The sequence below is a fragment of the Vulpes vulpes genome, chromosome 9, assembly GCF_048418805.1.
Source record: "Vulpes vulpes isolate BD-2025 chromosome 9, VulVul3, whole genome shotgun sequence".
Taxonomy (NCBI): Eukaryota; Metazoa; Chordata; class Mammalia; order Carnivora; family Canidae; genus Vulpes; species Vulpes vulpes.
The window spans coordinates 92,283,479-92,311,462 of record NC_132788.1 but is presented as its reverse complement, the minus strand read 5'-3'; the positions used below and the strand labels follow the sequence as shown (position 1 = coordinate 92,311,462).

The following is a 27,984-nucleotide window of genomic DNA, read 5'->3' as shown; positions in this document are numbered from 1 at the left end:
CACCACCGGAATCTACAGGACACAGGGAGGGAGCAGGCTCTACCTGGACAGGGCACGGACTGCATACCTTTGCCAACGTGTGCTATCAGGCTGTGCTGCTGGCACAGACACGGACGCGAGGACTGCTTTGGAGACGGGGAGTGGGGTGGGGGGCTCAGATGCACTCAGAGAAGGGAAGAAGGGGCCGTCACAGGAGGCCGGCCCTGCCTGGGAGGGGGCACTCAGTCAAGGCCAGCCCCCTCCCGGGTATTTATTCTCTATTTATTGGGGACAGGAGCAAAGGAGCCCTGCCTGGCTGGGGCACACTTCCAGCCCCTCCTTCCCTCCCTGCCTGGCCACTCTACCTCCTCTTCGCTTTTTCTGGGCCACTGTGACTTGGGGGCTGGGAGAATAGTAGAGGGGCAGGTGCAGGCAGGGCTGAGGGAAGAGGGGGCCATGGTGGAGGCCTGGGGCCTTTAGCCCCCCCCCCCAGGGCTCCCTTCTGCCCACCACTTCAGGTGATGGGTGTAAATAGCTCTGGGGGGCTTTGGGGGTAGGTGGGAGGGGCTCCCGGCGGCCCTGGGCTGCCCAGGCCACAGCCTCCCTTGGGTTCCATCTTGCTAATAAACACTGGCTCTGGGACTGGACTTTGGCTTTTCTCCTTGGCAGGGGAGGGAGGATGGGGATTCAGCCTCTGCGCAGATTGTGGCCTAACTGCTACTCCCTTGATGTGGCCTGGCCACCCCCACAGCTCCCACAAGCTCAGCTTCCACTCGCTCATTCACAGGTTTGATCACTGGTTTCTCACCTGGCCTTGTGGTGGGCTTTGCACCGGGTGCTAAGGGCTCAGTATTGGCCAGACAAAGCTATAGCCCTCACAGTCAGGCTGCCCCTACCCTGAAAATTGACAACATTCTCATCTTTCCTGCTTCCTTCCAGTGGGCTCTCAGCAGAGGGACTGGTGTGAGCAGATGTCCAGAGGCGGTGAAGGCCAGGACAGGTGGGGTGCTGCTAGAAGAGAGAGGAGAGAGGGGCTGGGGGCCCTGGTTCAATTTAATGAGTCAAGCCCTGGCAGAGGAAGCTAAGAGCTGGGGATGCCTGTGGATCCAGGAGGACTTATGGCCATACCTGGTTGGCAGGGAGAGCCAGGTGGGCACTGGGGGACCGTGTATGGCCCATTTTAAATAAATACAACAGAAACCAGATTTGCCTTCATGTAACAAACCTGGGCTTCTGCATGGCCCCATATCCCTAGGGGCTGCAGAACCACCCCCACCCTCGGGGCCCACTTCCAGTGTGGGAGGTGGGGGATGGGTGGAACCTGGAAGCTAAAAGTGGTGCAGATCTTCTGTTGCTCCTGGTGGTTCCTTACCAGACCCCACCCAACAGGGTAGACCTGAAGACACCAGCCTCTGCCCAGGGGCCAGTATCCATTTCCCACTGGTTAGGGACAGTCTCCAATACTGAAGATCTGAGGCCCTGGCACCCCCTTGTGGTCTCTTGGGTCCGCAACAGAGTTGAGTACTAAAAGGCTTTGGGTTTCCAGGAGGAGTCCAACCAGAAGACTCGGGCTCTGAAGAGAAACTTGAGAGCCCAGGATTTGGGGCTTCCTACAGGAAGTGGGAAATCTCCAGAGCCTGGGAACTCAACACTTCAGGCTTAACTGAACAACTTCCACTCAGCAGTAACTCCTTGTCCCATCCGAACCTATACACAGACTCTACACCCCCTAAGCTGAGGTAGGCATGCCCTACAGATGCCCTTAGGCAGGTCTCAGAGCACCCACAGGGAACAGATCAGGAGTAGAACAGGAAATGAGTCCCACTCCCCCGTGCCCCTGGAAACCTGCTCTAGGACTCATTTTCCCCATCTGACCACAGGACTGCAAAATATTCTCTGGAAGAGCCAGGCCATCTCAGCACATTAGAGACTTTGTTGCACTCAGGTATACATGTATACATAGGCAGAGGCACAGCAAGTATGCACATATACAAGCATACATGTGCATAAATGCATACCCTCACAGGCACATGCTCACATGCACAGACACATGCACACTAACGCATGCACGGCTCATGTACATGCATTTATACACCCAGACACAAATACCTCGGTGCACGTTACCACATAAGCAAAGTACACATACAAGCACATGGAGAAAAATTAACAAAAGTGTCTACATATGTGCACACATGCACTCACAAAACACAGACACGCAGGCACATCTGTACATGTGAGTATACACATGGACAAGCATATCATATCACTGTGATTGATGCCAGCAAAGGAGACACACACACACACACACACACACACACACACACACAGGCACATGTGTGTAGCAGACATGCAGGTCCCCTCCCCAAGCCTGCTGAATCGAGGTGTGTAGAGGCCCTGCTCAGGTCTGATCCAGCCCTCAGTACAAGTCAAACACAATGTCCTCCCTTCCTTCTTGACTCAGAGTATGGAACCCTGATCCAGAGTCACCCAGCCCTTCTCAAACACTTCCTTCTGTGTGAGCCTCTACTTCCTCATCAGTAAAATGGGGCTGATGATGTGGGCACCCATCCACCAGGGCTTGTATGAGCCTACAAAATAAGGAGTCCAGGGCTGGGCAGGGGTAGGTGCTCCATGCTTGCTTCTCCCTCTACTCTCTGCTACCCAGCCCCACCCCTACTGCCCTGACTCTAGGGGCTCAGGGTCCTATTTGCCCCTTTCTAAGCCTGGACCCTAGTGAGCTGTGGCGCAGGGGCTAGACTGTTTCCAGAGTATCTCCCAGAGGGTTGGGGCTCATAGAGAGGGGTGCAGAGTCAGCAGTTGAGGGATTGGGGCCATGCCAGCCTGATTAGAAGGGCTGGGGGCTGAGCTGGATTCACCTGTCCTTGTCTCTCATTGGCTCTTGGGAACTCCTGGCCCCCAAATCCTACTAAGCAGCCCTACCAGGGGGTGCACAGGTCTGTGGAAAGCCAGTTGATTGCCAGTCCTGGGGTCAGAAGGGTGTTGGGAGACCTGAGGCCAGCCTGAGCCCGGCTCTGGGGATCCTCTCCATCTAGAAGAACCAAATAACCACCCTGTTCACCTGTTGCTGGGACCATGGGGGCTGGGGCCAGCGCTGAGGAGAAGCACTCAAGGGAGCTGGAAAAGAAGCTAAAAGAAGATGCTGAGAAGGATGCTCGAACCGTGAAACTGCTGCTTTTGGGTACGGGTGTGGGTCCAGGTGGGGCCACTGCCACTAGGTGAGGGGCTGAGGGGTGGAGAAGGGGACAGGCAGGTAGCCCTCCTGTGAAACATGGGTGACTTGGGAAGCAGAATGACCCTAAGACAGATCAGGGAACCCAGTGGGAGCCCTGGTCCTGATATGCAATACCCTGACTCCCCAGGGCTGGGTACCCCATAGAACCCCTCTCCAGAGAGCCCTGCCTCAGGCATTCTCCCCTCTGGAGAAGTCCTGCTGGGCAGGGATCAGAAACCAGAGGCTTCCTTGGGAGTCTTACAATTGGGCTGCTTCCTTAGAAGAAGAAGAAAATAACAGTCCTCCTGGGAGTGGGCATCCTCTAGGACAGACAACGGCCCTTAGATTCCAGAGCTTTGTTGTTGGCCGACCTAAGAGGATGTCCCTTTTTAGAGGTAACAAGGCCCAGTGGAGAATAGAAAAAACACTGTCCATAGTCCCATGGGGGGTGAGGAGAGGTGCAATGTCTCCAGGCTACTAGCTCCCTACAAGTGGAAGAAGGAGCTGCTTTGAGGGGGCGGTGCCGGTTTTCCAGGATCCAGTCAGGCATCAAGATATTGGGCAGAGGGACCAAGCCAGAGCACCCCAGGGAAGACAGAGGCTAAGCCAGAAATCTCATTAACTGTGCCCAAAGCCCTCACGAGGGCAAGCTCAGAGGAGCTGTGGCTCTGTCTTCTCCGCCACTCAAAGGCGTAATTCCCTCTGAGCCTCTTGGAGGCACTCCTCCTCCCTGCACCAGGTGAAAAGCAGAGGTTGACCCGGCTCTAATAATCCCCTGAGTGCAGTACCAGAACCCTCCACAACGTGGCGCTCCAGGTTTTCTTTATTCTGGTTTCAGACTAATCAAGAATGCAAATATCAGGGGGCTTGGAGGCTCCCCAGCACAGACGAGGTCGAGGTCGTTGATTGTCCTCGCCAGCCCCCTCTGTCACTCCTGGCATTTACGAAGAACATTTTTCCTCCAGGGTGCCAGGACCTTGCTTGGGGGGAGTCGGGAACAGGTGGAACTGGGGGTTGGACTGGTACCTGCCTTGAGTCTGGTGGCCTGTCGCCATCTTCCGGGCCTGGTTGCAGGGTGAGGGGTAGGGGGAGGTTGTGGGAAGGTGCAGCCAGCTCAGCTCTGAGGCAGGCCTTCCCTTCCAGGTGCGGGGGAGTCCGGAAAGAGCACCATCGTCAAGCAGATGAAGTGAGTGCCTTTGCCCTTTCTGAGGTCCCTGAGGGTGGGGACGCGCTCCGCGCTCCGGGCCTGTCCTTCCCCACCAGTCCCCTTGGCCCTGACCCGGCTCACCCTGGCCGCAGGATTATCCACCAGGATGGGTACTCGCTGGAAGAGTGCCTCGAGTTCATTGCCATCATCTACGGCAACACGCTGCAGTCCATCCTCGCCATCGTGCGCGCCATGACCACACTCAACATCCAGTACGGAGACTCTGCCCGCCAGGTGTGCAGGGAGGCTGCCTGAGCAGGGCGGCTGGGGGCTCGAGGCGCGAGACCCGGCTCAGGGCTCAGGGCCGCGGTCACCACCAATTCCCACCCTGCCCTCAGGACGATGCCCGGAAGCTGATGCACATGGCAGACACCATCGAAGAGGGCACGATGCCCAAGGAGATGTCGGACATCATCCAGCGGCTGTGGAAGGACTCGGGTATCCAGGCCTGTTTCGAACGCGCCTCTGAGTACCAGCTCAACGACTCCGCGGGCTAGTGAGAGCGCAGGCGGGGCGCGGGGGCGCGGGCGGGGTCCCAGGCGCGCTCCACCCCACCCACCCACACCCCGCGGTCCCCCGCAGCTACCTCTCGGACCTGGAGCGCCTGGTCACCCCGGGCTACGTGCCCACTGAGCAGGACGTGCTGCGCTCGCGTGTCAAGACCACGGGCATCATTGAGACCCAGTTCTCCTTCAAGGACCTCAACTTCCGGTACGACCCGCGCCCGCGCCCGCCCGCGCCCGCGCCCTCGCCCTCGCCCTTCCTCGGCGCCCCGAGGCCCCAGCAGACCCGGAGGCCCCTCCCTAGGGGACCCCGCCGGGAGAAAGCCCGGGCCCTTCTCAGGGCAGGCCCCTCTGAGGGTTCCCCCATCCCAGCCAGCATTAGGAGGCAAGGGGATGCTTGTGGGGCGTCCAGGGGGCTCCCTGCGCGGGTTCAGGCCCCAACTGCCCCCCCCAGGATGTTCGATGTGGGCGGGCAGCGCTCAGAGCGCAAGAAGTGGATCCATTGCTTCGAGGGTGTGACCTGCATCATCTTCATCGCGGCGCTGAGCGCCTACGACATGGTGCTGGTGGAGGACGACGAAGTGGTGGGTGCCAAGGAGGGCCTGAGTGCTTAAGGGGAAAGCCGGAGACAGTCCTGCGGGAGCGGGGGGGGGGGGGGGGGGGGGGGGGGGGGGGGTCCGAGAGCGGACATTCGTCCCAGAACAGCCCGAATGAGGACACAGGACGGCCAGCAGCCACGCTGAGGGGGGCCGTGGGGGAAGCAGACTTGGGGCTGTCTGAGCCGGATGGCCCCGGGCGCCCCGAGCCTGTGGGCCTCCGCGCAGGGACGGCTGCCCGTGCCCTGCACCCGACGGCTTCTGCCCTCCTCAGAACCGCATGCACGAGAGCCTGCACCTGTTCAACAGCATCTGCAACCACCGCTACTTCGCCACCACGTCCATTGTGCTCTTCCTCAATAAGAAGGACGTTTTCTCCGAGAAGATAAAAAAGGCGCATCTCAGCATCTGCTTCCCCGATTACGACGGTGAGAACCTCCCCCCCCCCCCAGCCGCGGCCTGGCCGCCAGGCGGCGCCCCAAACCCGTTATCTGGGCCTGCGCTTCTCTCGCCACGGGAAGGGCCTGGGACCCCGAATGAGAGCACCCCTCTTTCCCCGCCAGGGCCCAACACGTATGAGGATGCGGGCAACTACATCAAGGTGCAGTTCCTCGAGCTCAACATGCGACGCGACGTGAAGGAGATCTATTCCCATATGACTTGTGCTACAGACACACAGAACGTCAAATTTGTCTTCGATGCCGTCACCGATATCATCATCAAGGAGAACCTCAAAGATTGCGGCCTCTTCTGAGGTGGGCTCCTCACGGGCTGGGATGCTCTCCTGGCTTGCCCTTTGGTCTCAATACCTCTCGCCCCGTCCCCAGCTCCCCACCCCACCCCACTAGGGAAGACCCCACTGCAGGTCCTGCCCCAGCTCTCTGGACGCATTCCACTGCCTGATGCTGGCCCCCAACTTCCAGGGCCCAACCCTGGACCTTCAGGCTTCACTACACTGCCTTCAGGCCCTACCCCCTCCAGGTGCACAAGTCCCACCCACCCAATCCCTTTTGACCTTGACTGATCCCTCTGGTTGTCACCACTTACAAGCCCACCTCCACAGTGTCTCTCAGGCCACTGCCAATTATTTTGGAGGCCAATTATTTCAGAGCTCAGAGATGTTGACTCGCTTCCTTTTTCTGTTCACAGGTGCCTGAACTCAGGCTTGTTCCTGACACCCTATAGTCCTAGCCACCTAGTATCCCTAGCCCACAGGAGCCTATCAGCACCCCCAACACACCCCCAGAATCCTGGGCCCCCACCTGTGGTCCAACCTGCCACAGACTCAAAACCCTGAGCCCCACTAGCCTTGAGGCCCCAACCCTCCCCCGTGTCTCCCAGAGCCCAGTGCCCCCAACCCCACTGCTGCCCTTCACGGCCTGGCTGCGCTGGCCTCCGGGACCCACCCCAGCCAGCCCCAGCTAGGAGCAGGCAGGACTTGGGACAGCTAGAGCTCACAGTGACTCAGCAGTGCCCAACTGACCAATCTCCTGCAGGTCTCTCTCCCCAGGGGGCCCATGACTCACCTGGTGGGTCTGGGCTCAGCAAACAGCCCTCCCTCCCAGTTTCAAGAGGGGGGCAGGGCAGGCAGGGATTCCTCCTCCAAGCAGACCTGCTGCTTACCATCAGTCCAGTCCAGCCTTACCACCTCCATGTGACAAGTCTGACACCTGCCTACCCAGGGGCCAGTGACTGTCCCTCTCAGTAGCTTCAGGGGTCCAAAGTCCAAGCACTCTGGCCTGTGTAGCTCCTGCATAGATGAATTAGTTAGTAGGGGGCAGGCCTAGGAGCCCCTGGGTGTCAGGAATAGACTCAAGCTGGATCCTACCCCACATAGCAGGCTCAGTGTAACTACCTGTCCCCTTCCCCCACAGGCTCTGCCTCCTCTGTCCTTGGACACCAGATCCATGTCCTACTTCACCCCCTACACACACACCCACAGTACTCTAGGCCAGCCGGCCAAAGGGATGGTCTGTTGAGGGAGGGTACTGTTGACACCAGCTCTGACCAATGGTCAAACTGTCCTGAGGGGTGGCTGGGGGCAGAGTCCAGCTCCATCGATCAGCCCCAGGCAGAGGATTTGGGACATGACTGAGGCCCACGTTGGGCCCAGAGGGGTCTACCTCAGATGGGGTCACAAGCAAACCCAGGTAACCCTCTTGTCCCTGCCAGCAACTTCTCATACTCTTTCCAATCAGGGCCCATTCCCTGGCATGAAAAACTGAGGGCCATGCCCGAATTTTGTCAGGGACAGAGGCCCATGTCCCTACATCCCTGCTCCCTACTTCCTCATCATGCCCTGAGTCCTTGCTGTTGCCTGTAGGCCGAGACCTATGCTGCAGTCGAGGACAGGGGCTTCCGTCTCTCCAGACCAGAGCACAATCCACACTCCCCTCAGGTAGATGCACGGACTCAGCAATAAACCTTTGCATCAGGCCCCGGCTGTCCTTTCTTGTGGAAAGAGAAAAACGTTAATTATCATGAGTCATGGGCATTTACGAAGTGTCCAGCGCTAGGCTGGACATAAATGGGAAGATCAGCCCTTCCAGGGAGAAGCCCCTGGCCCGGCGTAACAGGAGAACTCGTGTGGGTATGGGACCAACCTGTGCCTCTGGAGAGAGGTTGAAGGGGAAAGGAGCATGGGAAAGATTTACAGGGATTATTTTGGATCAAGAGGGAGTTCTGTCAGGGAAAGTAGGGTGTCTAAGGCCCAGAAACACAGGCTTGTGGGCCATAGTTCAACAGGCAGGAGCAGGCAAAGGGGACATGGGGTGGGTAGACAAAGGACAGGAGCCAAGTGCCAGCTTGAGGGCCTGAGCTTTCTCCAGAAGATGATGGGTCTCGGAAGCCCTTGAAGTTAGAACCTAATAGCAGGGCTGAAGCAAAAGAGGCACTCACCTGGGGTGCAGAATTTAAGGTGGTGCCAAAAAGTTCAGTAATTGAGATAAATAATATATGAATGCAATACTTTTTAAATTCAAAATTACTGCAGGGGCGTCTGGCTGGCTCAGTGGGTAGAACATGTGACTCTTGATCTTGGGGTTGTAAGTTCAAGCCTCATATTAGGTGTGGAGCCTACTCAAAAAAAAAAAAAGAGAAAGAGAGAGAAAGAAAGAAGGAAGGAAGGAAAGAAAGAAAGAAAGAAAGAAAGAAAGAAAGAAAGAAAGAAAGAAAGAAAGACTGCAACAACAACAAAAAACACCCCATGATGAGCAAAATATCAAAATTGCAAATAAAAACAAGATCCAAGAGAACTCTGCTGAGCTATATATTGGAGCCTGAAGCAAAAGGAAACTGTTGACTCCTTTATATGTTTTTATATATTTTTAATGGTAAATTTTGAGAATATTAAAATAGTTGAAAAAAATTCAAAATAGGTATATGAAAACTCAACATTATTTTAAGCTTAGCTATTTTATCTGTATCTTAATTTATAATCTTCTTTTCCTGGCTTTAATGGAAATAAAATCATCAATAATATTTTACCACTCTTTCTGGAAAAAAATAATCATTAAAATGTTTCATGAAAACAGGTATGTAGGGACGCCTGGGTGGCTCAACGATTAAGCGTCTGCCTTCAGCTCAGGGGGTGATCCTGGGGTCCCAGGATGGAGTCCCACATAGGGCTCCCAGCATGGAGCCTGCTTCTCCCTCTGCGTGTATCTCTGCCTCTCTCTGTGTGTCTCTCATGAATAAATAAATAAAATCTTAAAAAAAAAAAAGAAAAAAAGGTATGTAGGGGCACACATTTTTCCTGAGGGCCAGTGTGAGAGGGTATGGGGGAGGAGAACAGTGGGCTGTGGGATCCATAGGAAGAGAATTATGTCCCCATTACCCCATGGGACCAAGATCTGCGGTGGGGTTCAGCCACAAAGGTTCTGGGTCTGTGCTATTGACCAAGTGCATGTGATGCCCCCATCAAGCTGGGACTGCAGAAGCGTTGAGTGGACTGGGTTTTCCAGACCTTTGGCGACCTGAGTGAGATGTCCAGGAGGCAGACAGATACCCAGGGCTGTGCAGAAGGCAGCATTTTCAATGTCCAGGTGGAGCGCTAAGCTCTGAGCCTGAAGTGAGCTGCAGAAGGGGTGTGTGAGGGTGCCCAGGCCTGAGCACAGGGTGGTGGTAGAGCACTGGATGGGTTAGAGAGCTCAGCCACACTGGTGCTGCTCAGATGACTGAGGCGGGGATGGGGCTTGGGCCAATGGTTCAAGACCCTCACTGGGCGGTCTTGGTCCTGGCTGAGCCTGGCTGCTCATCTCCACTACGGACCCTCTCATTGAACAGTTTACTGGAGTGAGGTGGAGCAGGGGAATAACCTCAGGATTTAGTGGGAGGCCAGGCAGCAGATAAGAGGCTTTGAGGAGCTAGAAGTGGTAGGCTCGGGAGGGAGGAAGGTGTAAGGTGAGGTGGGCTAACGGGGTCTTCCCTGTAGTTACCTTGTCTTGGAAGAAAAGTAATGAGCTTCTCAGCCTTCTTGAGTAAGAGGCAAAGAGAATTCCAAACACCAGGCAAGGGCTGCACTTCACCTTGCAGGAAGTCCCCTCCACACACAGTTCTGATTGCAGGGTTCGGACTGGTATTCCTGGATCTTATGGGCTGGGAGACAGAGCCTGGCCCCAAGTTGCCCTGCCTATGGCCACAGGTATGCTGGGGTCAGGGTGGGGGTGAGGGGTGGTGCTGAGTCTCCTAGCTCAAAGCCTCCTTGGCCCCATTCACCACACTGGTATAATTACACCCTAAGGAGCAGGATCAATGGGTGCTCGATGCCTGATTCACAGTGGAGGGCAGAGGATCAGAGCTGGCCACAGTCAGCACAGTGGCCACACCCTAGTCCCATAGGTACGGGTCATATACTGTGGGCACCTCTAATCACCACCCTCCCTGCCTGACCTGCAACTCTAGGGTACCCCCAAGGGCCCTCACAGCCTTCAGCTCTGGCTCTGGCGGGAATAACCTGGCCCAGCCACTGACCAGAGATTAGACAAGCCTGGTGGACGGTAATGCCGCTGACGTCAGGGCCTGGTCGGGTGGCCACTGGGGGCTTGGGCCCTCCCCACAGGCAGTAGCACAGCCCATGTGACCTGGGCTCATTAAGCCGCTTCAGTGGCCAGGGAGGCTGGGGGCCAGATCTCAGGGGAGAGAGAGAGGGCATGCCAGAGGTGTGGGAGCAGGCCTCAGCCAAGAGGTCATCAGCTCTGGGGACCCAGGCTGGGGGAGGACTGTCTGCCTGTGGGTCCCTCACAGCGTTCCACACCCTGTATCACACCAACGAAACCCCTGCTTGTCCCTGAAGTAGAGCCTCCCAGATGCCAAAGTGGGCACAATATTGTCAGGAGCTACGGGTGTGGGTACCCAACCCTGGGGCATGGAGGTGTGGACCATCCTCTCCTATGAGGCCTTGAAAACCTGCACACGACTCTAGGCCAGTGTCCTGGCCCTGTACACAGCCCTCTACCTGCTGGTGCTAGTCCCACACTCGTACTTATGTTTTCGTGTAGCCAGGCTGTTTCCTCTATCCTAATGGCCTTTCCCCAGACCCTGGCATGTGTCTTTCTTCCCCTTGGCAGAACCGAGCCCGCAGGCTTTTCCCAATTCATGCCCTCCAACCTGGCAGGAGTTTTCCTGTCTAGACAACTCAGAGGGAGCACCTGGAGACATTGAGGCTGTGTGGTGGGATGGCAGGCACGGCCACATGAAGGACAAGAAGAGCTGGCCAGGATATTCAGGGGGCATCTTCTATTTGAGTGTCGAAAGACATGTACGAGCCTGCTGAGAGTGAGGGAACCAGGGGGGCCGAGAGCCAGGGAGGGGAAGGCTGGTGTGTTCTGAGAAAGGCAGGAACATGTGTGGCCAGCCAGGTGGGGTGGACAGAGGCCAACTGGGACAAGAACTCGGTTGGGAGGATGTCAGGAGGCCAGCTGAGTGTGAGGCAGGCCCCTGCAGTCAGTGGTCCCGATGCTGGGCTCTGAGGAGGACTGGGTTGGAGGTGAGGATGGGCCTCACTGTCAGAGAAGAGTCTTGGGGCACTGTGTGGATGATGTGCTGGGGGAGGTGGTGACGTGGTGAGAGGCGGCTGCCTATGTGGAAGCTGAGAGGACATGACTGAAGAAGCAGGAGGAGAGCAAAGGGCTGCCAAGACCCCGGAAGAAGAGTCTGAGTGATCCTGGGACCCTAAGTTCTGTTTCATGTGTCCGGCAGTCTCTTGCAGCCTGTGTCTCAGGTTCTGGAGATGGTGGAGTGGTAGTGGGGGCTGGGCGGAGGGCTGAGAGAAAGCTCCCCCAACTCTCTATTCCAGGTGGTTGCCCCCATCACTGTATTACAGGGATGGACCTTCCCTCTGGTCCCTGGGAGAAGGCGCCCGGCAGCTCTCAGAGTCCCATCCCGGCTGCCAGCTGTCCTGCCACCACAGGCTGGGCTGGGAGATTCGGCAGGTGGCGGGGAAAGGCCTCGGGGCTGTGTTTGCCCTGGCTGGGGCCCAGACCTAGCATCAACAAACAGGCAGCCCCTCCCCTCCTGGCCACAACTGGTCTGGCCCAGGGACCCCACATCATGCTGCCTCAGGCCACCCACAGCAGCCCAGCCCAGCCCAGCCAGCCCCTGCTCCCTCCAGTCAGGATTGAGGACCCCAACACCCACATGCTGGGTGACCTTGATGCCAGGCCCGGCCCCTCAGGAGCACTCAGCCCTTTGGAAAAGGCTACAGTGAGCATCCAGGATATATGTAGCTGGGAGGCGGGGGGCAGACCCTGGTCAGTACCTCCCCTCCTGACTATCCAATGGGCAGTCCGCAAGCCCCTTTGGAGGGCTAGAGACTTAGGGTCCCTCATGACCAAGGTAAGCTCTGATCTGGGGATTATGCTAGCCCCAGATCAGGAGCGAAAGCCAGTCCCTGCCTATTTTTCAGCCATCAGCCAGATGGGAGCTTGGGTGGTTTAAGGGATTGCCACCATCCTAGTGCTTTTCTTTTTAGTCCTCCCAGCTCCCTGGCACTCCCAGCCAAAGCTGAATCCCCTGCCGCCCCCCCCCCCCCTCGCCCAGTTACATCTTCCCCTTCATCCACTCCCCTCAGGCCAGGGGAGAGGACAGAGCCATTTCCCTATGACACAAGGGGAAACTGAGATAGGCTAGGGTTTGGCTCTGGTGGTGCTGTGAGTCAGTAAGAAGAGAATCCAGGAGTCCTGACTCCTAGCCCAGGGCAAGAGAGAGGTTAGGCCCGTCCTCTGAGGGCATTCCCCCAGTACCAGGACGGGGGCAGACATGACACAGAGACATCCAACTTGGCTAGGAACAGCAGAGGCCATGGGATTAATCGGATCAGAGCCAGTGGCTGAGAAGCAAGGGACACAGCTGTTCTGGGAACCCCCCCCCCCCCCAGCTCACCCCCAAGGTCAAGGCCTCTCCCAGCTCCCTGCTGGCTAGGCCTGAGGGGCCTTAACATCTACCACCCACCTCTGAACACCAAGGCCTCGGGCAGGAGGCAGGCAGGGGTGGGATAGGAGTCCCCAGCCAAGAACAAGACAACCTAAAACCCCTCCCCCATGGCACTAAGTTCAGGGCCCCACTTCCCATGAGCAGATACAGTTGTCGCTTACTCCTTAGAAATAAGGAAATGAGGGGCTCGGCCAGGGAGAGCCCAGCGAGGGCTCAGCACAGGCCTAGCCATGCTCACCTCCTGTCCTCACTGGCCCTACCCTGTCTCTCCTGGATATCCGGGGTGAAGACAGAAGACTTGATGCAGGTAGCCCCCGTCCTCACCCCCATCTCATCTCTGCTTGGGCAAGGGTGAGGCAGGCAGAAAAGACATTTTGTGACTGATTGCTATCTGAAAGTTCCCCCACTGAAAGCACCCTTCACCGACATGAAGCATTGCTCTGTTCTCTTCTGGCTCCCGCGAGGTGAGGGCAGAGCATTTCAGGGGTTAAGGGGGCACTCAGAGACGGTTTACTCTGGACTGAAGCGTTCCTCCTGCGGGACTCGGTGGAGTCCTCCCGGGGCAACCGCTCTCCTGCCTAGGGGCTCTCGAGCGCTCGGGCTGCCCCGTTGCTCCGGCGGGCGGAGGCCCCCCGCCTCTGCCCAGACCAGCCCCTCCTCCCGCCCGCCGCCTGGGATTGGCGGGCCGGGGGCGGGCCGGGGCGGGGCCGGGCGCCCTTCATCCCCCGCCGCCGCTCAGCTGGGAGTAGAGCGGACAGCGCCAGCCAGAGCGGAGCACCGTGCGTCCCCACCCGCCGGGCCAGGTACCGCTGGGGGCGCCGACCTCGGCCCGGGGCAGCGCGGGCGCAGAGCCCCGCCGCGCACCCTCCCGTCCGTAGCGGGGCTCTGGCAGCCCCCCTCTCCCGCCCAGCCCCGGGAGGGCGCCCCGGCCTCCCGCCAGCCAGAAACCCGCGCGCTCTGGGCTCCGGTCCGGGGACCCGCCGGTCAGGACTGAGCTCCGGGCTGGAGCTGGTGTCCCGGTGTCCCGGGAGGGGCACGTCGTCGCCTCGGGGCCTGTCGGCGGGGCCGGGCGGGGCAGCAGGAGGTCGGCAGCCCTCAGGGCTGGGGCCGCCGGACGCCGTGTCGGGGCTCGGGCGGTGCGCGATGGCCTTCCCCAGGCCGGACCCCGCGGGCACGAGCCGGAGAGGGTCCGGGGGGGCCTGAGAGGGGCCGGGAGCCGGCCCTGGAGCGCTGCCCCGACGGGCGCCTGACAGGCAAGTCTGCAGGGCTGGCACGCCGGCAGTCCGAGTATATTTATCCCGGCTGCGCTGGGCAGGGGCTTGAGGGCAGATCGGGCCAGGCTGCCGGAGGGGCCCGGGGCACATGCTGGTCCCAGAGCCCGTGCCATCTGCAGCCGGGCCAGCGGGCGCGGCGGACACAGGGCGCGTGTGGCTCCCGGGCCCGAAGGCGGGGCTCCGTGCGCGCTCCTAGCCGCCGGGTTCCGCGGCGGGGGTGTGCGAGCCGGCGCCGCGCACTCGGGCGGAGAGACGCGGCCGACGCCGGGTTTGCAGGAGCCCGCCCCCGCGCGATTAGCCCCTCGGATTGGCCGCGGAGAATGCGTGCGTTTGTTTACACCCGGGGAGGGGAGGCCGGGGGCGGGGCCTGTGGGAGTCCGCCCTCTCCCCCACGGGGACCTGAGCCTTGAGCTCAGGTGTAGGCTCTGAGACAAGTCTGAGGGGGACTGAGTCAAAGGACCTTGCACCTTGCACCCTGGGGGACACCTCGACCCAGGCTCATCCCTCCTTCAGCCTGCCAGTCCTTCCTTCCGTGGCGGCCTTGGGCCACTGTTCTGACTCTGGAAGAAGCCTTTGGACCTTCCACCCCTTCCTCTTCAGTACACAGTCTGCCATGGAGCTCAGTTCCTCCTAGAAAGGAAGAAAATCCGTCAGAGCTTCTCAGTCTGGAGCATAGAAAGCTGGAGAGATCTGGGGATAGTTCCGTTTTGAGAGGGGGAGGCTCTGCACAGCCTTGGAAGTCTTCGTGCAGGAAGCACCAGAGGTGAGAGGAATCAAGGGTGGGTGAGGCCAGGCCTGGCACATCTCCAAGAGGGCTGGAATGACTGGAATCAAAAATGAGAATCTCTGACCCCTTGGGGTTGGGGACAGGGGGCCAGTTCTCTGCGAAGGGTATGGGTGTGTATCTCAAAACTTCACTCTGCCTGGGCTCATAGAGCCCATGTCTTCACTGGCTTCTCAAACCATTCTTTCTCCAGTACTGGTTCTTTTGGCCCACATCACTCTGCCCCCACCCCCACCCCATCCCTACCCCAGTCCAGGGCTCTAGGTGGCCAAACCATGATGACTAGGTTGTTCCTGTCCTGGTGCCTGCTGCCCTAGCAAGTGGCCTTGGAGCCTTGGGCAAATAGAGAAACTGAGACACAAGACAGCCTGGGTGGTTCACGGCCTCTGAGTAGGGTCAGGGAAGGTTTTTGAGCCGAACTGACTACATCCTGAAAGTCTAGGCTGTGTGTGGAAACAAGGCACTCATTCTGAGGGGAAAGCGTGTTTTAGGGGCGTGGTTGACTGCAAGGGAGGTACAGTTTTGGTATCTGTGTGCACAGAAAGCTGCAGTGGGATGTGCAGCCTATGCCATGATAAGATAGGAACCCTGTAGGCACATGGTCTAGCACAGACATGGCCAAGGGCCAGGGGCCACTCAGAGCTTGGCTCAGAGGGGCTGGGGACTTGCTAAGGACCTGGAACCTCTTCTATTCATTTAACAACAGGTACTGAGCGCCTACCGTGCGCCCTGTGCACCTTTGGTCTGGGGGATGGAGGGCTGGCCTTTGACTCTGGATAAGAAGACAGATGCGGCGGGGGGGTGGGGGGCACTCTAGAAGATCAGGCACTGCTGCTGGGGGCCAAAGGGAAGGACCAGCTGCTGGGGCAGCAGGGGCTTTCCGGTCAGCGGCCTGGGGTGGCTTGGTTTTGAATTTCCGCTCTGCGGGCCACGTCCTGTACACAGCCTCTCGGCCGTCACGTCTGCACACGTGCGTGGCTGCTGAGAATGGGGGTCACTTCCATTGACTGTCACCTCTGTGTATCTTTTCTATTGTGCGGGTAGATAAGTGCCGGACTGGGGAGCGGTGAGCTTTCTGGCTGGGACTGGCCATGCAGCCCTCGTGGGCTCAGTCCCACCGCATGGATGTCCCTGCACCTAGCTAACAGAGGCATAACCTGCCCTCGTAGGAACCTGCAAATGCTGTGGCTGCCTTTTGCAGGGTCCTCCAGGGTTTTGCCTGGCCATCCCTGCGGTCCCCGCTGGGCCTGCTGCCCACTCTCACCTGGGCCTCTGGCTCCCTCTTCCCTTCTCACTCCTTCTGGGGTTTTCTCTGTTGTTCATTGGCTGTCTCCCTGTTTCTCTGTCTGGCTGGTTGGCCATCTCTGCCTCTCACCTCCCTGGTTTCCTCTCTCTCTGTCTCCCCATCTGAATGTCTATCCACCTCTCTGTGTGTCAGTTTTCCTGTTTGGGTACCTCTATATCCATCTGCATTTCTCTGTCTCCCTGTGCTTGCCTGTCTGTCTTTCTGTCTGGATCAGTATGCACACACATGTACCGTATGGATGTGCTTCCTGTCCTTCCTCTTTCCCTGTCTCTCTCCTCCCTCCCTCTGCCTCTCTGCTTCTGCCTGACAGTGGATGGTGCCTCTCCTGCAGGCCGACCTTGCCTTCAGCTGCCCCCACCAGGGTCTCCAGTGAGTCCTCAGCTGCCTCGGGCCCCTGCTCCTGCTTTCCTTGGGGCCAGAAGTCCGGCTGTCCAAATATTTGGCTGCCTCCAGGGGATTCCGGGTCAGGAGGGAGGACGATGGGCTGGCTGGCCCGGGGTCTCCCCTGCCCCTGGGGGGCCACAGGCACGTGATGTCCTGTCCTTTGCCTCAGCTGGGGCTCAGGCTGCACGTCCGTCTCAGCAGGCTGGCAATGGGGGGAGGGGTCTGTCTGCTGCTGGCTCTGGCCCAGTCTCGAGCAGAGAGGCTCCAGCTGCAGCTCCCACTGGGGGAGCAAGGAAGGTCCTGGGCTGGGTGGGAGGGAAGGCCTAGGTGTCTGGGCCTAGGCCCAACTCTAAGCATCTGTTGGGTGTCTAGAAAATGTACCCTGTCACAGGAAAGTCCAACTTCCGGCCTCAGCTGGGCGCCTCAGATCCTCCTAGACACTTCCGGATGCCCAGAACACAGAAGCACAGACCCCAGACACCAGGGCCAGGGAGCTAGACTAGGAGGGATTGGTGCTGCTGATACCTTGATGTTCTGAGCCATCTTCCTTTCTCTGGATGTGCTACTTCCTGCATACCACCCACTTCAGTGCCCACCAGGTGTTGGCCACTTACCCAGTATTGTTGGAAGGAGTAGTGGATGGGGTACTGGATCTGCAGAGGTCAAAATCTGGAGAAGGGGCTAGGGGTGTATGGGGCTGTAGTACTCTCCCATGTTCAGAACACCCTTCCACATGCCCTTTCTCTAGTCGCCTGACCCCAGCAATCATCTCCCCACCAATCCCTGGGGCTGTGCCCTTGAGAACATATAATTCAAACATGTCCATTGAGTCTACTTTCCTTGTTGACTGATAGCTTGTCCTGGGATGGTGTTTTCCCTCTGAAGCCTGGAGAACCAGGTGGACAAAGGGGTGCCATAATAGGAGGGTTACCTTGTCTCAGCCAAGGAGGGGAATAAGGATGGGTGAGCTGGAAGCGCAGGCAGCCCTCATCCCTGAGCCTCAGTGGACCACAGTGGACCCTCAGGCCAGACCAGCTGCCTCTACCCTGAGACATGGGCTGAGGTTAGGCCTTCCCATGCATCAGATACCTGGGGGCCATATATATATATGGCAGCAAGTTCTATGGGGTCTGTGGCTCCACTAAGCATATGTGGCCACAGGGCTGAGGGAAGGACAGTGTGGATGCCTCCCTGTAGCTAGCCTGCTACTGCAGACCCACTTATGTCCCTGAGCATTGAGGAGGAAAGCGGGACTCAAGTCCTTGGTGGCTCCAAGGACCTTGATCATGGGACAGAGAGGTATGTGTCCCACAGCAGCTGATGCAAGCAGTGGCCTTGCAGTGGCCTGGATTCCTGGGCCTCAAAATCTTTAATTACCAAACTCAACACCTTTCGAAGTGTGTCTGACAAATTCTCACCCTGTGATGCCTGCGTGGGCGAGCATTACCTGCTGGACTATCCCTGTGGTTCCTGGCCTCTCCTGGCCCTTATCTCCTAGCAGAGCAAACAGGCCCTGGGGCAGTGGCCTAGGCCATCGATTTCCTGCCCAAGTCCATGCTGCACCCATGACAGATGCCATTCTGACGATCTGCCCAAGGTTGCAGTGATCTCTCTACCCTGGAGCCTGACCCCTTCCTGGGAGCCCATGGCATGGTCTGGAACAGAGGCCCTGGGGAGGCTCCTCACTCTGTCCCCAGGTTTGCCAGACCTCACGGGACCTCTGGAGGACAAGAGGACACCGAGGTCCTGAGTGAGGAATACTCTGCCCATGGTCATCAGTGAGGCAGGACCAGGCTGGGACTCAGACTCAGAGTGTCTGCTCTGGGCTTTCCCAACAGTAAGTCAGGATTGGCTGGAAGCTTTCTTTAGGCAGAGGCTATCCTTGGATCTACCCTGACTCCTTGCTACAAAGAAGCCTGCTAGGTGGTAGGCCTCAAGGATGGGAGATGTCAGGAATGGGCTGCCAGCCTCAGAGAATGCCTGGGAGCCCACATGCCAGGCTAGCACTCGTCTCCACCTTGGCTTCTCAGCCCCTAGTCCTGCCCTACACTGAAGTACAGACTCCGTGACTTGGCCTTCAAGGCTTTGTTGGGTTTGTCTATGGCCGTGGAAACCTTCATTCTGCCTCATACCACACCTTAGAGCCTTTGCCCATGCTATGCCTTCTGCTTCAGGTACTCTTTCCTATTCCACACTTTTTGGGACTCCTCCTGAGATGTCAGAACTGGCTCCACCACCTCCTCCTCCAGGAAGGCTTCCTTGATGCCTCTGTCTCCCCTTTTTCAAATCCCAGCACTCTGTGGCTCACATTCAATTGCTGTAGGAGCCATAGAGTGGGGGATATGTTTGGGGATTTTGTCCCTTTCAGGCTAGAAGTCACTTAAGGAAGGATATTCCATGTCCTCTCTGGGATCTCAAGCCAGGCCAAGACCCAGCGGTGACTGGTTGTGAGTAATAGACAGGCAATGAAGGTCTAGGCCTAAGTCCTGCTAGGGGGATGGGGAACCTGGAGACAGGAACTCAGGCACTTTGGCCATGACCATGCAGTGGGCTGTGGTCTCCCTGGAGGTAGTGCCTGGCTGCTAAGGAAGGATATTAAGGCAGAGAAGGGTGCTTTGTCCAAGCTGCCAACTCAGCACACTCTGAGGGCCTGTCCCAGCCTGCCCAGGGTAGGAGGCCCTACCTAGCTGAAAAGGGCAACCCTAGCTGAGAGCCAGGGGGCACTCTGGAGTGACTCTGGCATCTCCACACCCACCTGGGATCCTTGGAGAAGTGCTGATGGTGAGGCTTCAGGCAGGCGCATGAAGACAGGCTGACTTTGGGGGCTCTAGTCCAGGGGAGGAGAGCACAAGAGGAGATGGCCACATTGTCATGGTCCTGAGTGGGCAGGGCTGGAGGTAAGATAGGTTCAGATGCCAGCATAAGAAGAAGGAGAGGCAGGTTGAGGGAGTCTAAGGGTGCCAGGTATGGAGTCCCCGGGACCGAAATGCCCAGGATCTGAACTCTGGCCTGGGGCTGCCTGGGGCAATGGTAAGCTGGTCCTGCAGTCAGTTCTTTGTGGCTGCCTCCAGGATACTGGGGTATCTGAGGTCTGAGGTCTGAACCTAGCTTCCTGTCCCCACATATAGCCCCGAGTGCTAAGAACCCTGGTGCTTTGGGTTCTAAGCAGACCTGAGACCACCAAGATCCAGAGTGGGGATAGGGCATTCAGGGCAAGATTCAGAGTTCCCAAGCAGAGGGGGCACCATGGCATCAAGACTAGGCTCCAGTAGGGGTGACTGGCTGGCTCAGTCGGGAGCATGCAACTCTTGATCTTGGGGTTGTAAGTTTGAGCCCCATGTTGGGTGTCATGACTACTTAAAAATAAAACCTTAAAAAAAAAAAATAGACTGGGCTGTGGCGGACGTGAATGGCAGTGTTGCCCCCTCCTCGGTCTCCACTCGGGTCTTAGCTCTTCTACTGGCCTACCTGGCCTTCAGGATGTCCTTACAGATACTGGGGAACCGTACCCAAGTAACTTCTGGGCATGGGGTAGGTGGCTCCCAGCCCCAGGGATAGGAGAGGGGCTAGTGAGAGGCAGGGGGCAGGCTTGGTGTGAGGCAAGGAGGGAGCTGGCTGCTTTGAGACCTAGCAGAGCCATGGCCTGAAGGCAGGGAAGGGAGGACTGACCCAGTGACCCAGGCCTTTCTGTAGCTGCGTCAGGTCCTGAGTTCCTGGCCTGGGGTTCCAGGAAATGGGAATTTGCTTTAGGGGTCCACTCCTGCAGGGTAGCCCCTTAAGGGGTGACAGTATTCCCTAGCAGGGGAGGAGAGGCTTGAAGGAGAACATGGCCCTAAGGCCAGGGCTGTGGGGAGGGTGATGCCTGTGTGGCCCAGAGAGCTCGGCCCTGGGACACTCATTTCCTGGAAGGCCCCCCAAGGGCCCTTCGTGGCCAGGCGGGCAGGGCCCAGGTGTCCAGCCACCCAGCACCGCCTCAGGCCTCCTGGCTCCGGGGGGGTAGCCTTTGCGCCTGCCGTTCCCAGCGCCAGCTCTCAGACCACAGAAGGCCCTTTGTACTGGCTGCCAGCAGTGCCCGCCGGGCGGCTGGGAACAGGGCCCACAGCCCTCACCCTCTCCCGAGGCCTCCAGCCGTCGGGCAGTGCCATTCTAGGTTGGCTAGGAGGCCCCTGGCACACAGGGCCAGCACAGGAAACCGTCTCCTGGTATTAATGTCAGGGAAGGGGGAGTCGGTCCAGGGCCCACCCCCAGAGTGGGGCCTGGATGCTCGGGACTCAGCATCCTAGGGTCTGGGCACCACTGGGCTTTGAACTCAGGTCATCCAGCTGATCCTCACTTCATAGACAGAGAAACCGAGGCCCCCACGGGCTTGCCTGGGCTGGTATGTTGGGGGGGTGAGGGGCACTATGTATTGGCTGAGGTGTCCCCTCGGGATGTCCTGGAGAACTCAGTTATCTGAGCTCTACTCCCCCAAAAGGAGGTCCCAGGGAGGCAGCAGGCACAGCTGCATACACACGTAAGTCCACGTGAGACCTTCTGGGAGGTGTGCTATGGCTGTAGGGAGGCTGGGCCGCAGCCCGGGAGCAGGGATAACCAGAGGGACCCATTGCTCTGCAGAATTCTGTGTCGGTGTGAGAACTAGCGCTCCTGGTGGTGGCCCCTGACCATGGAGGCACCCCTGCAGACGGAAATGGTGGAGTTGGTGCCCAACGGCAAACACTCGGAGGGGCTGCTCCCAGCCCCCACCCCGATGGCAGGCCACCAGAGGTGAGCAGAGGGGAGACCCAGGCATGGCTCAGGGCAGGGCAGGGTGCAGAGCAAGGGCTGGAGGTGAGCTGGCTGCTCTGGCCTGTGCCTGCAGGGTCGAGGGCCCCAGACGGAGCTGTGTTGAGGGCGAGGGCTTCCTACAGAAAAGCCCCAGCAAGGAGCAGCACTTCACTGACGTGAGCCGGGGCAGAGGGGGGCTCGGGACACCGTGGGGAGCTTGCGTGCAGTACTGAAGTGCTCTGGAGCAGCTATGGGAGGCTAAGGGCCAGTGAGGGGGCGTGCTGGGAGGCCCTCCATGCTTTGCTGAGTCGTCCCCACCTCCCATCTCCCTCTGGTGCCTGCAGTTTGAGGGGAAGACCTCATTTGGGATGTCGGTGTTCAATCTCAGCAACGCCATCATGGGCAGCGGCATCCTGGGGCTCGCCTACGCCATGGCCAACACGGGCATCATCCTTTTCCTGTAAGTCCCCTCAGCGAACCCTCTGGAGACAGGACCCCTAAACAGGCCAACAGCCATGACCTCACAGGCCCCCAGTTTGCCATCCCAAGATGCAGACTGCAATGGATGGGTTTAACCCAAACCACAGCTAAAAAAACCCAGCCATGGCCAGACAAATATCCCTCATTTCCCAGTAAACCCGCTGAGATGACAACACAGGGCAAGCCTAACAGACCTGAGTCTATCCTTCTACCACCTTTATACGTGATGAATGAACCCCCGTGGCCAGGCCTTGTGTGGGCACACGTGTCCTTTACCTGGGAGCTCTGCCCTGCAGCCCTAATGGAAAACATGTTTGTTCCAAGAACTCAAGGAGGTGGTGCTCAGAGGCCCCTCCTGGGTCATGTCTCACCCTGGGTCAAACTGGGTGGCATTCACCACTGCGGGGACCATCAAACTTGCACCCCCACCTGTTGGGGGTCCAGACACAGATTCACACACCCACACCTCTCAGGGCTCATCACTCCACCACCAGCAGCCAGAGAAGCCCCAGGTGGCTTTTTTTTCATCCATCTTCCTCAGGTTCCTCCTGACAGCCGTCGCCCTGCTCTCCAGCTACTCCATCCACCTGCTACTCAAGTCCTCAGGGATCGTGGGTGAGCCTCCAACCCAACGTGGAGCAAGGGAGGCCTGGATTGGGGAGAGCACTCCCGACTATTTTGAGTCCTTGTCCCCACAGGCATCCGTGCTTATGAGCAGCTGGGCTACCGTGCCTTTGGGACCCCAGGAAAGCTGGCCGCGGCCCTGGCCATCACGCTGCAGAATATTGGAGGTGAGGCTGGCAGGCCGACACAGGCAGGTGGTGGGCCAGTGGGCAACATGAAGGCTGGATGTTTTAGCTGACCCCAGCACCTGCCTACCCCTCTCCCCCCAGCCATGTCCAGCTACCTGTACATCATCAAGTCTGAGCTGCCTCTTGTCATACAGACCTTCCTGAACCTGGAGGAGCAAACCTCGTGAGCTCCAGGGTGGAGTGGGGCTGGGTTAGGGTGGAAGGCCTTAGTTTGCCCCTCTGTGTGCACTGTTGGCCCTGGGAACCCGGGCTGGGCTAGTGGGAGAGACGAGACAGTGCTTGCAAGTGGCTGGTGGAGGGGCAGAGAGCTGCCAGCACAGCTGACATTTAGTCTACACCCGGTTAGGGAGCACCTAGAGGAATCCCCCAGGAGGGCCAGATCAAGCAAGGGGTAGGGTGAGGCCGAGGAAGTTGGGTCCCACCTGGGCCCGGACCTGAGCACGGGAACTTGGGTCCCACCTGTGAGCATGGGAGGACCTGAGAGCCTTGGGCTTAGCTCTAAGCGCCTGCTATTCCTGATCATGGCTTGGGTGTTAGCCCCTCCCAACCAAGAAATTAAGCCCATGGTGTCCCAGTTGCCCATCATCAGTTTAGCCAGCACTAATGGCATCAACCATGTTTTGTGGGTGGAGACAGAGAAGACAACCAGGCCCTGCCCTAGGCCACACAGCCTACACAGGCAAACAGAGGGGCTTGAAGTTGAGAGCCACTCTGGAAGAAGAAGACATGTCAGGATTCTTCCCCCCGGGTCCTGGGGGGCCCTTCCCAAGGAGTCGACCTTTAGGCTTTCCTGGGAAAGAGGGTCTGATTCCTTATCCCTTTAGTTCTCTGTGCCCCCAGTCCCTTGGTGGGGGTGGGGTGCGAGATGATGCAGGATGCAGATGCCAGGAGGGACCACCAGGTGTACCGGGCCTTGGCAAGTCCCCAAGACCCTCACAGAGACTGTCCCACCCCCCACCCCCCCAGAGCCAGGTTCTTTCATCTTGCTCACCACCTCCCTGGGCCCCTTGGGGCCACTTCCTGGGGAGACTGGACCCAGACCTGTGTGTCCTGAGAAGAGCAGCAGTGACTACACCTGTAACAGTCACCAAAGCAGGAGCCGAGCGCCTTAGTCCTCACCTGGCCCAGGAGAGTGCTGAGAGAATGTCCATTTCGCAGATGGGGAAAGCGAGACTCAGAGCTATGAACAAGTATTTTTCAGGGGTCACTCAGTAGCACCACTGATGGCACTGATTAGGTATGGAGGCAGTCCCCCCAACCAGGCTGAGGAGACTGATGTTGGCTCCCCACTCCTGTCCCTGCAGGGACTGGTACATGAACGGGAACTACCTGGTCATCCTAGTTTCTATCACTGTCATTCTGCCTCTGGCACTGATGCGGCAGCTTGGTGAGTGTGGCAGGGCCAGGGCCTTGGAGGGGGATGTTGGAGGGAAGCCTGGGAGGGGACCCCAGTCTCACAGCCCCTCCCCACTTTGCAGGCTACCTGGGTTACTCCAGCGGCTTCTCTCTCAGTTGCATGGTGTTCTTCCTAATCGCAGTGAGTCACCCTTCATGCTGGAGTGGAGGGCAGGTCTCCTGGGGGCTCCCCTCTCAGGGGGAGGGCAGGTCTCCTGAAGGGCTCCTCTGTCAGAGGAAGGGGTAAACCTGGGGTGGGAGCCTCCCCCGTCAGGGGAGGGGTCAGGCCTTTCTGGGAAGCCTGGGTCAGAAGACAGCTCCTTTTGTCCTGATCTAGATGTGGCTTCTAGTGACTTCTGAGCAAACCTAGTCTAGCCCTGATTTTCTCATCCTTTCCCCAACCCAGGTCATCTACAAAAAGTTCCACGTGCCCTGCCCACTGCCCCTCAACTTTGCCAACATCACAGGCAACGTCAGCCTCATAGAGGTCACCAAGGAGGAGGCGCAGCTGCAAGTTGAGACAGAGGCCACAGCCCTCTGCACCCCAAGCTACTTCACACTCAACTCACAGGTTCCAACAGGTCAGGGTGGAGGCGGTGGGCCCTGTGAGAGTGAGGTTGCTGCCCTGACACAGTCCCCATGTCTCCCTAGACGGCATATACCATTCCCATCATGGCCTTCGCCTTCGTCTGCCATCCGGAGGTGCTGCCCATCTACACAGAGCTCAAGGAGTAGGTGTTTGGAGAGAATGAATGTGGTCCTGACAGGATGGGGTGGGGGGTGGGGAGCGACAGGAGCCAGGTCACTTTATCAAAGATCTCCATGGCTGCCATGAGGGGTGACGGGGGCAAGAAGGAGACTTCCAGAGCTGCCAAAGGGTGAGGGTATGGTGCCAGAGAGACCCCAGGGCACATGGGGATCTCTGGTGTGGTTCAGCTTGGCAACCAGTCTCCTCTCCTGCTTTGCCATAGTCCCTCCAAGAAGAAGATGCAGCATATCTCCAACTTGTCCATCGCTGTTATGTACGTCATGTACTTCCTGGCTGCCCTCTTCGGCTACCTCACCTTCTACGGTATGGCTGTACCATGGGAGCAGAGCAGAGGCAGGCACCAGGCTGGGGGGCATGGGGCTGGCCAGTGGCCGTGACACCCTGCCTACTATAGGGGCTAACTAGGTGTGTGATGCCTAACTGTGCCCTGCAGCTGTGGAGGTGAGTCTGTTGCCACTTCCCACAGTGTCAGGGTCAGCCCAGACTCAGAGCCACCCTCTCCCTGGGCCACCTGCTGACCACCTTCCCTGCCTGCCATAGATGGGGTGGAGTCGGAGCTACTGCACACCTACAGCAAGGTGGACCCATTTGATGTGCTGATCCTCTGTGTGCGTGTGGCCGTGCTGACAGCAGTCACGCTCACTGTGCCAATCGTTCTGTTTCCGGTGAGCCAGTGGGTAGGTGGACAGACGCAGGGTGGGACTGATGGAGCCAACAGATCAATGACTCTTTCCACCTCCTACTCCCCAGGTGCGCCGAGCCATCCAACAGATGCTGTTTAAGAACCAGGAGTTCAATTGGCTGCGGCACACGCTCATTGCCATTGGCCTGCTCACTTGTATCAACCTGCTGGTTATCTTCGCTCCCAATATCCTGGGCATCTTCGGGGTCATCGGTGAGGGTCTGGCCCAGCTGTATATAGAGGCAGGGCATTGGCCCAGAGAATTTCCTATCTGCAAATCTTGGCAGATTCCTGAGATCATACCCTACATTTAAGTGATGGCTACTGGTCACGTGCACAGCTTGGCTTCTTGTCTGAGATTTTGTCCTTAGGGCTACTCTAATCCTTTCTGAGGGCTCAGAACCAGAGTCAACTCCCCATGCTTTGGGACAGAGTAGAGCCCAAGTGCCAGGGGCCTCCACAAAGGATCTCATTGGGTCTTGTCCCCATTTCACATATAAGAAACTGAAGTCCATAGTGATTACAGGAGTAACAGAGCCATCAGCTGGTAAGTGGGGGGCCTTGATTAAGCTCTAGGATCAGGGGACTATAGGTTTGATGCTCTATCCACTGTCCCATTCCAGTTGGGCTTCTGAGCTGGAAGATCAGACCATTATGAGATATCTTTGGGGTGACCCAATTCAGGAGACTGATTCCCCAACCCAACTCTGCAGGGACCAACACACAGGCCTGGGGGCTGAGTGTCACAGATATCATAGACAGGACTGTAGGTTCTATATATCTGAAATCCACCTCAAAATGATTTAAGCAGAAAGGAATTTATTGGCTCAAATAATGAAAAGGCCATCAGGAATAGCTATACCTAGGAGCTCAATATCTTCAAGGCTTTGTCTGTCTCTTGGCTTGCCTTTTCTCTTTGCTAGCTTCATTCACTGACAGATTCTTCTACTGCCAACGGCACTAGCTTTCCATCCAGGTAGACAGAGAACAAGGAGAGGGACCTGGCGGCCTCCCCAGAATTAGACAGAGTTCTCAAGTGGAGAACTCTCATCTTGAGTCTCCACCAACAAGGAATGATTGATCTCACTGAAGGGTCCACGCTTGGACCTCAGCCAATATGTGGACATGCCTTGTTCTTTGCAGGTGCCACGTCTGCCCCATGCCTCATCTTTATCTTCCCTGCCATCTTCTATTTCCGCATCATGCCCACCGAGAAGGAACCTGCAAAGTCTACCCCCAAAATCTTGGTGAGTGGGTCCTGGAGGTTGGGGGCCTGGTATGGGGCTGAGGGGGCTGCCCTGAACACACTGATTCTGACTCCTGACCCCACAGGCCCTTTGTTTCGCTGTGCTTGGCCTCTTGCTGATGACCATGAGTTTGAGCTTCATTATCATTGACTGGGTGTCAGGGACTGACCGGCATGGAGGAAGCCACTAGGAGGAGACACCCATCCTGTTCTGTCTACTCATCCAAGTACCCCCAGAGTCTTCAGCCCTTGCTCCCGGATCCAGCCAAGGGGGAAGAGAAAGACATGGTTAACACTATGGCATTTGGCCCTGCCTCACATCCTCTCTGTGGAAGGTTTATGCTAGAGCCAGGACCAAGGCCCTTGGACCATTACCTTGCTGGGCTCCTGGGCTACAGGGGCTTCCAGAGCTGAGAGCAGGGTGGGACTGTATGCTTGCTCCCTTCCTCTTGCCTTCAGATCCCACCCAAGTATCTGTCCTCCTTGCACAGATGCATACACTGAGGCCCTGCAGCTGCCTCCTGAGGTCACACAGCCTGTAGGGCACATAGAGCTGGAACCCACACCTGCAGCAATCTTCCCACCTTGCTGCTGGCCCATGGCCTGCACCCTGGGGCCTCATCTCCCTCAGTGCACTTTCCTTCCCCCACTTCTTTCCCCGAGGCCCCTTTCAGTCACTTGGACTCAGGCCTTGGATACTCTTGTCTCCATCTCCCATCCCTGTCACCAGAAGCAATCCACCCCCCATACCTAGAGCCAGCAGGTTCTTTTGAGTGTGAGGCTGGTGTGGGCACCTCCAAGGGACCCCTACCCTGCCGCTTCACCAGTCCTGGGGAGGCTGGGACTCCCCCACCCCCACCCCAAGCCTGGGCCATAGCTCACATTCCACTTCTGGGAGAAGAAAGAGGCTGGGGCCCAGAGTGTCTCTGCCCCTGGGAGCCAAAGACCCCAGGGGCTGGTCTGGGGCAGGAGTGGAGAGGCGGTGGGCCCCCTTTTATAAATATTATACATAAGACCAGCTATGTTGTGTATTCTTGATCCCCGTGGACCCTGTGCTTCTGGAAAGTGGGTGGACGTTGGGACACGGATGGCAATGGGGGCCCCTCCTGCCTCCTTCCCTGAGATGAGGGTGGGACAGGC

The 27,984-nt window shown here is 58.0% G+C and overlaps 2 protein-coding genes across 7 annotated transcripts; both read left to right on the top strand.

Annotated features, from left to right (window-relative positions):
- The first annotated feature begins 100 nt into the window (after window positions 1-100).
- On the top strand, window positions 101-9,051 carry GNAT1 (G protein subunit alpha transducin 1). The gene is made up of 9 exons (XM_025987647.2): window positions 101-3,178; window positions 4,355-4,397; window positions 4,511-4,652; window positions 4,757-4,914; window positions 5,001-5,129; window positions 5,376-5,505; window positions 5,792-5,945; window positions 6,081-6,272; window positions 6,667-9,051. Exons 1-8 carry the CDS (start codon window positions 3,073-3,075, stop codon window positions 6,269-6,271), a joined length of 1,053 nt encoding a protein of 350 aa, XP_025843432.1. The 5' UTR covers window positions 101-3,072; the 3' UTR covers window position 6,272; window positions 6,667-9,051.
- Window positions 9,052-13,614: 4,563 nt separating this feature from the next.
- SLC38A3 (solute carrier family 38 member 3) lies at window positions 13,615-27,862 on the top strand. 6 transcript variants are annotated; one of them, XM_072720959.1, is made up of 17 exons: window positions 13,689-13,751; window positions 14,823-14,985; window positions 21,311-21,460; window positions 21,555-21,636; window positions 21,805-21,920; window positions 22,482-22,555; window positions 22,639-22,731; window positions 22,834-22,915; window positions 24,057-24,139; window positions 24,231-24,289; window positions 24,554-24,718; window positions 24,799-24,878; window positions 25,119-25,219; window positions 25,457-25,581; window positions 25,667-25,811; window positions 26,742-26,845; window positions 26,931-27,862. In XM_072720959.1, exons 3-17 carry the CDS (start codon window positions 21,360-21,362, stop codon window positions 27,033-27,035), a joined length of 1,515 nt encoding a protein of 504 aa, XP_072577060.1. In that variant the 5' UTR covers window positions 13,689-13,751; window positions 14,823-14,985; window positions 21,311-21,359; the 3' UTR covers window positions 27,036-27,862. The 6 variants fall into 6 exon arrangements, with proteins under 6 accessions (XP_025843396.1, XP_072577060.1, XP_025843412.1 ...); XM_025987627.2 differs by having other exon boundaries at window positions 13,690-13,751; window positions 14,736-14,985; XM_025987611.2 differs by lacking the exon at window positions 14,823-14,985 and having other exon boundaries at window positions 13,615-13,751.
- The last annotated feature ends 122 nt before the right edge of the window (window positions 27,863-27,984 follow it).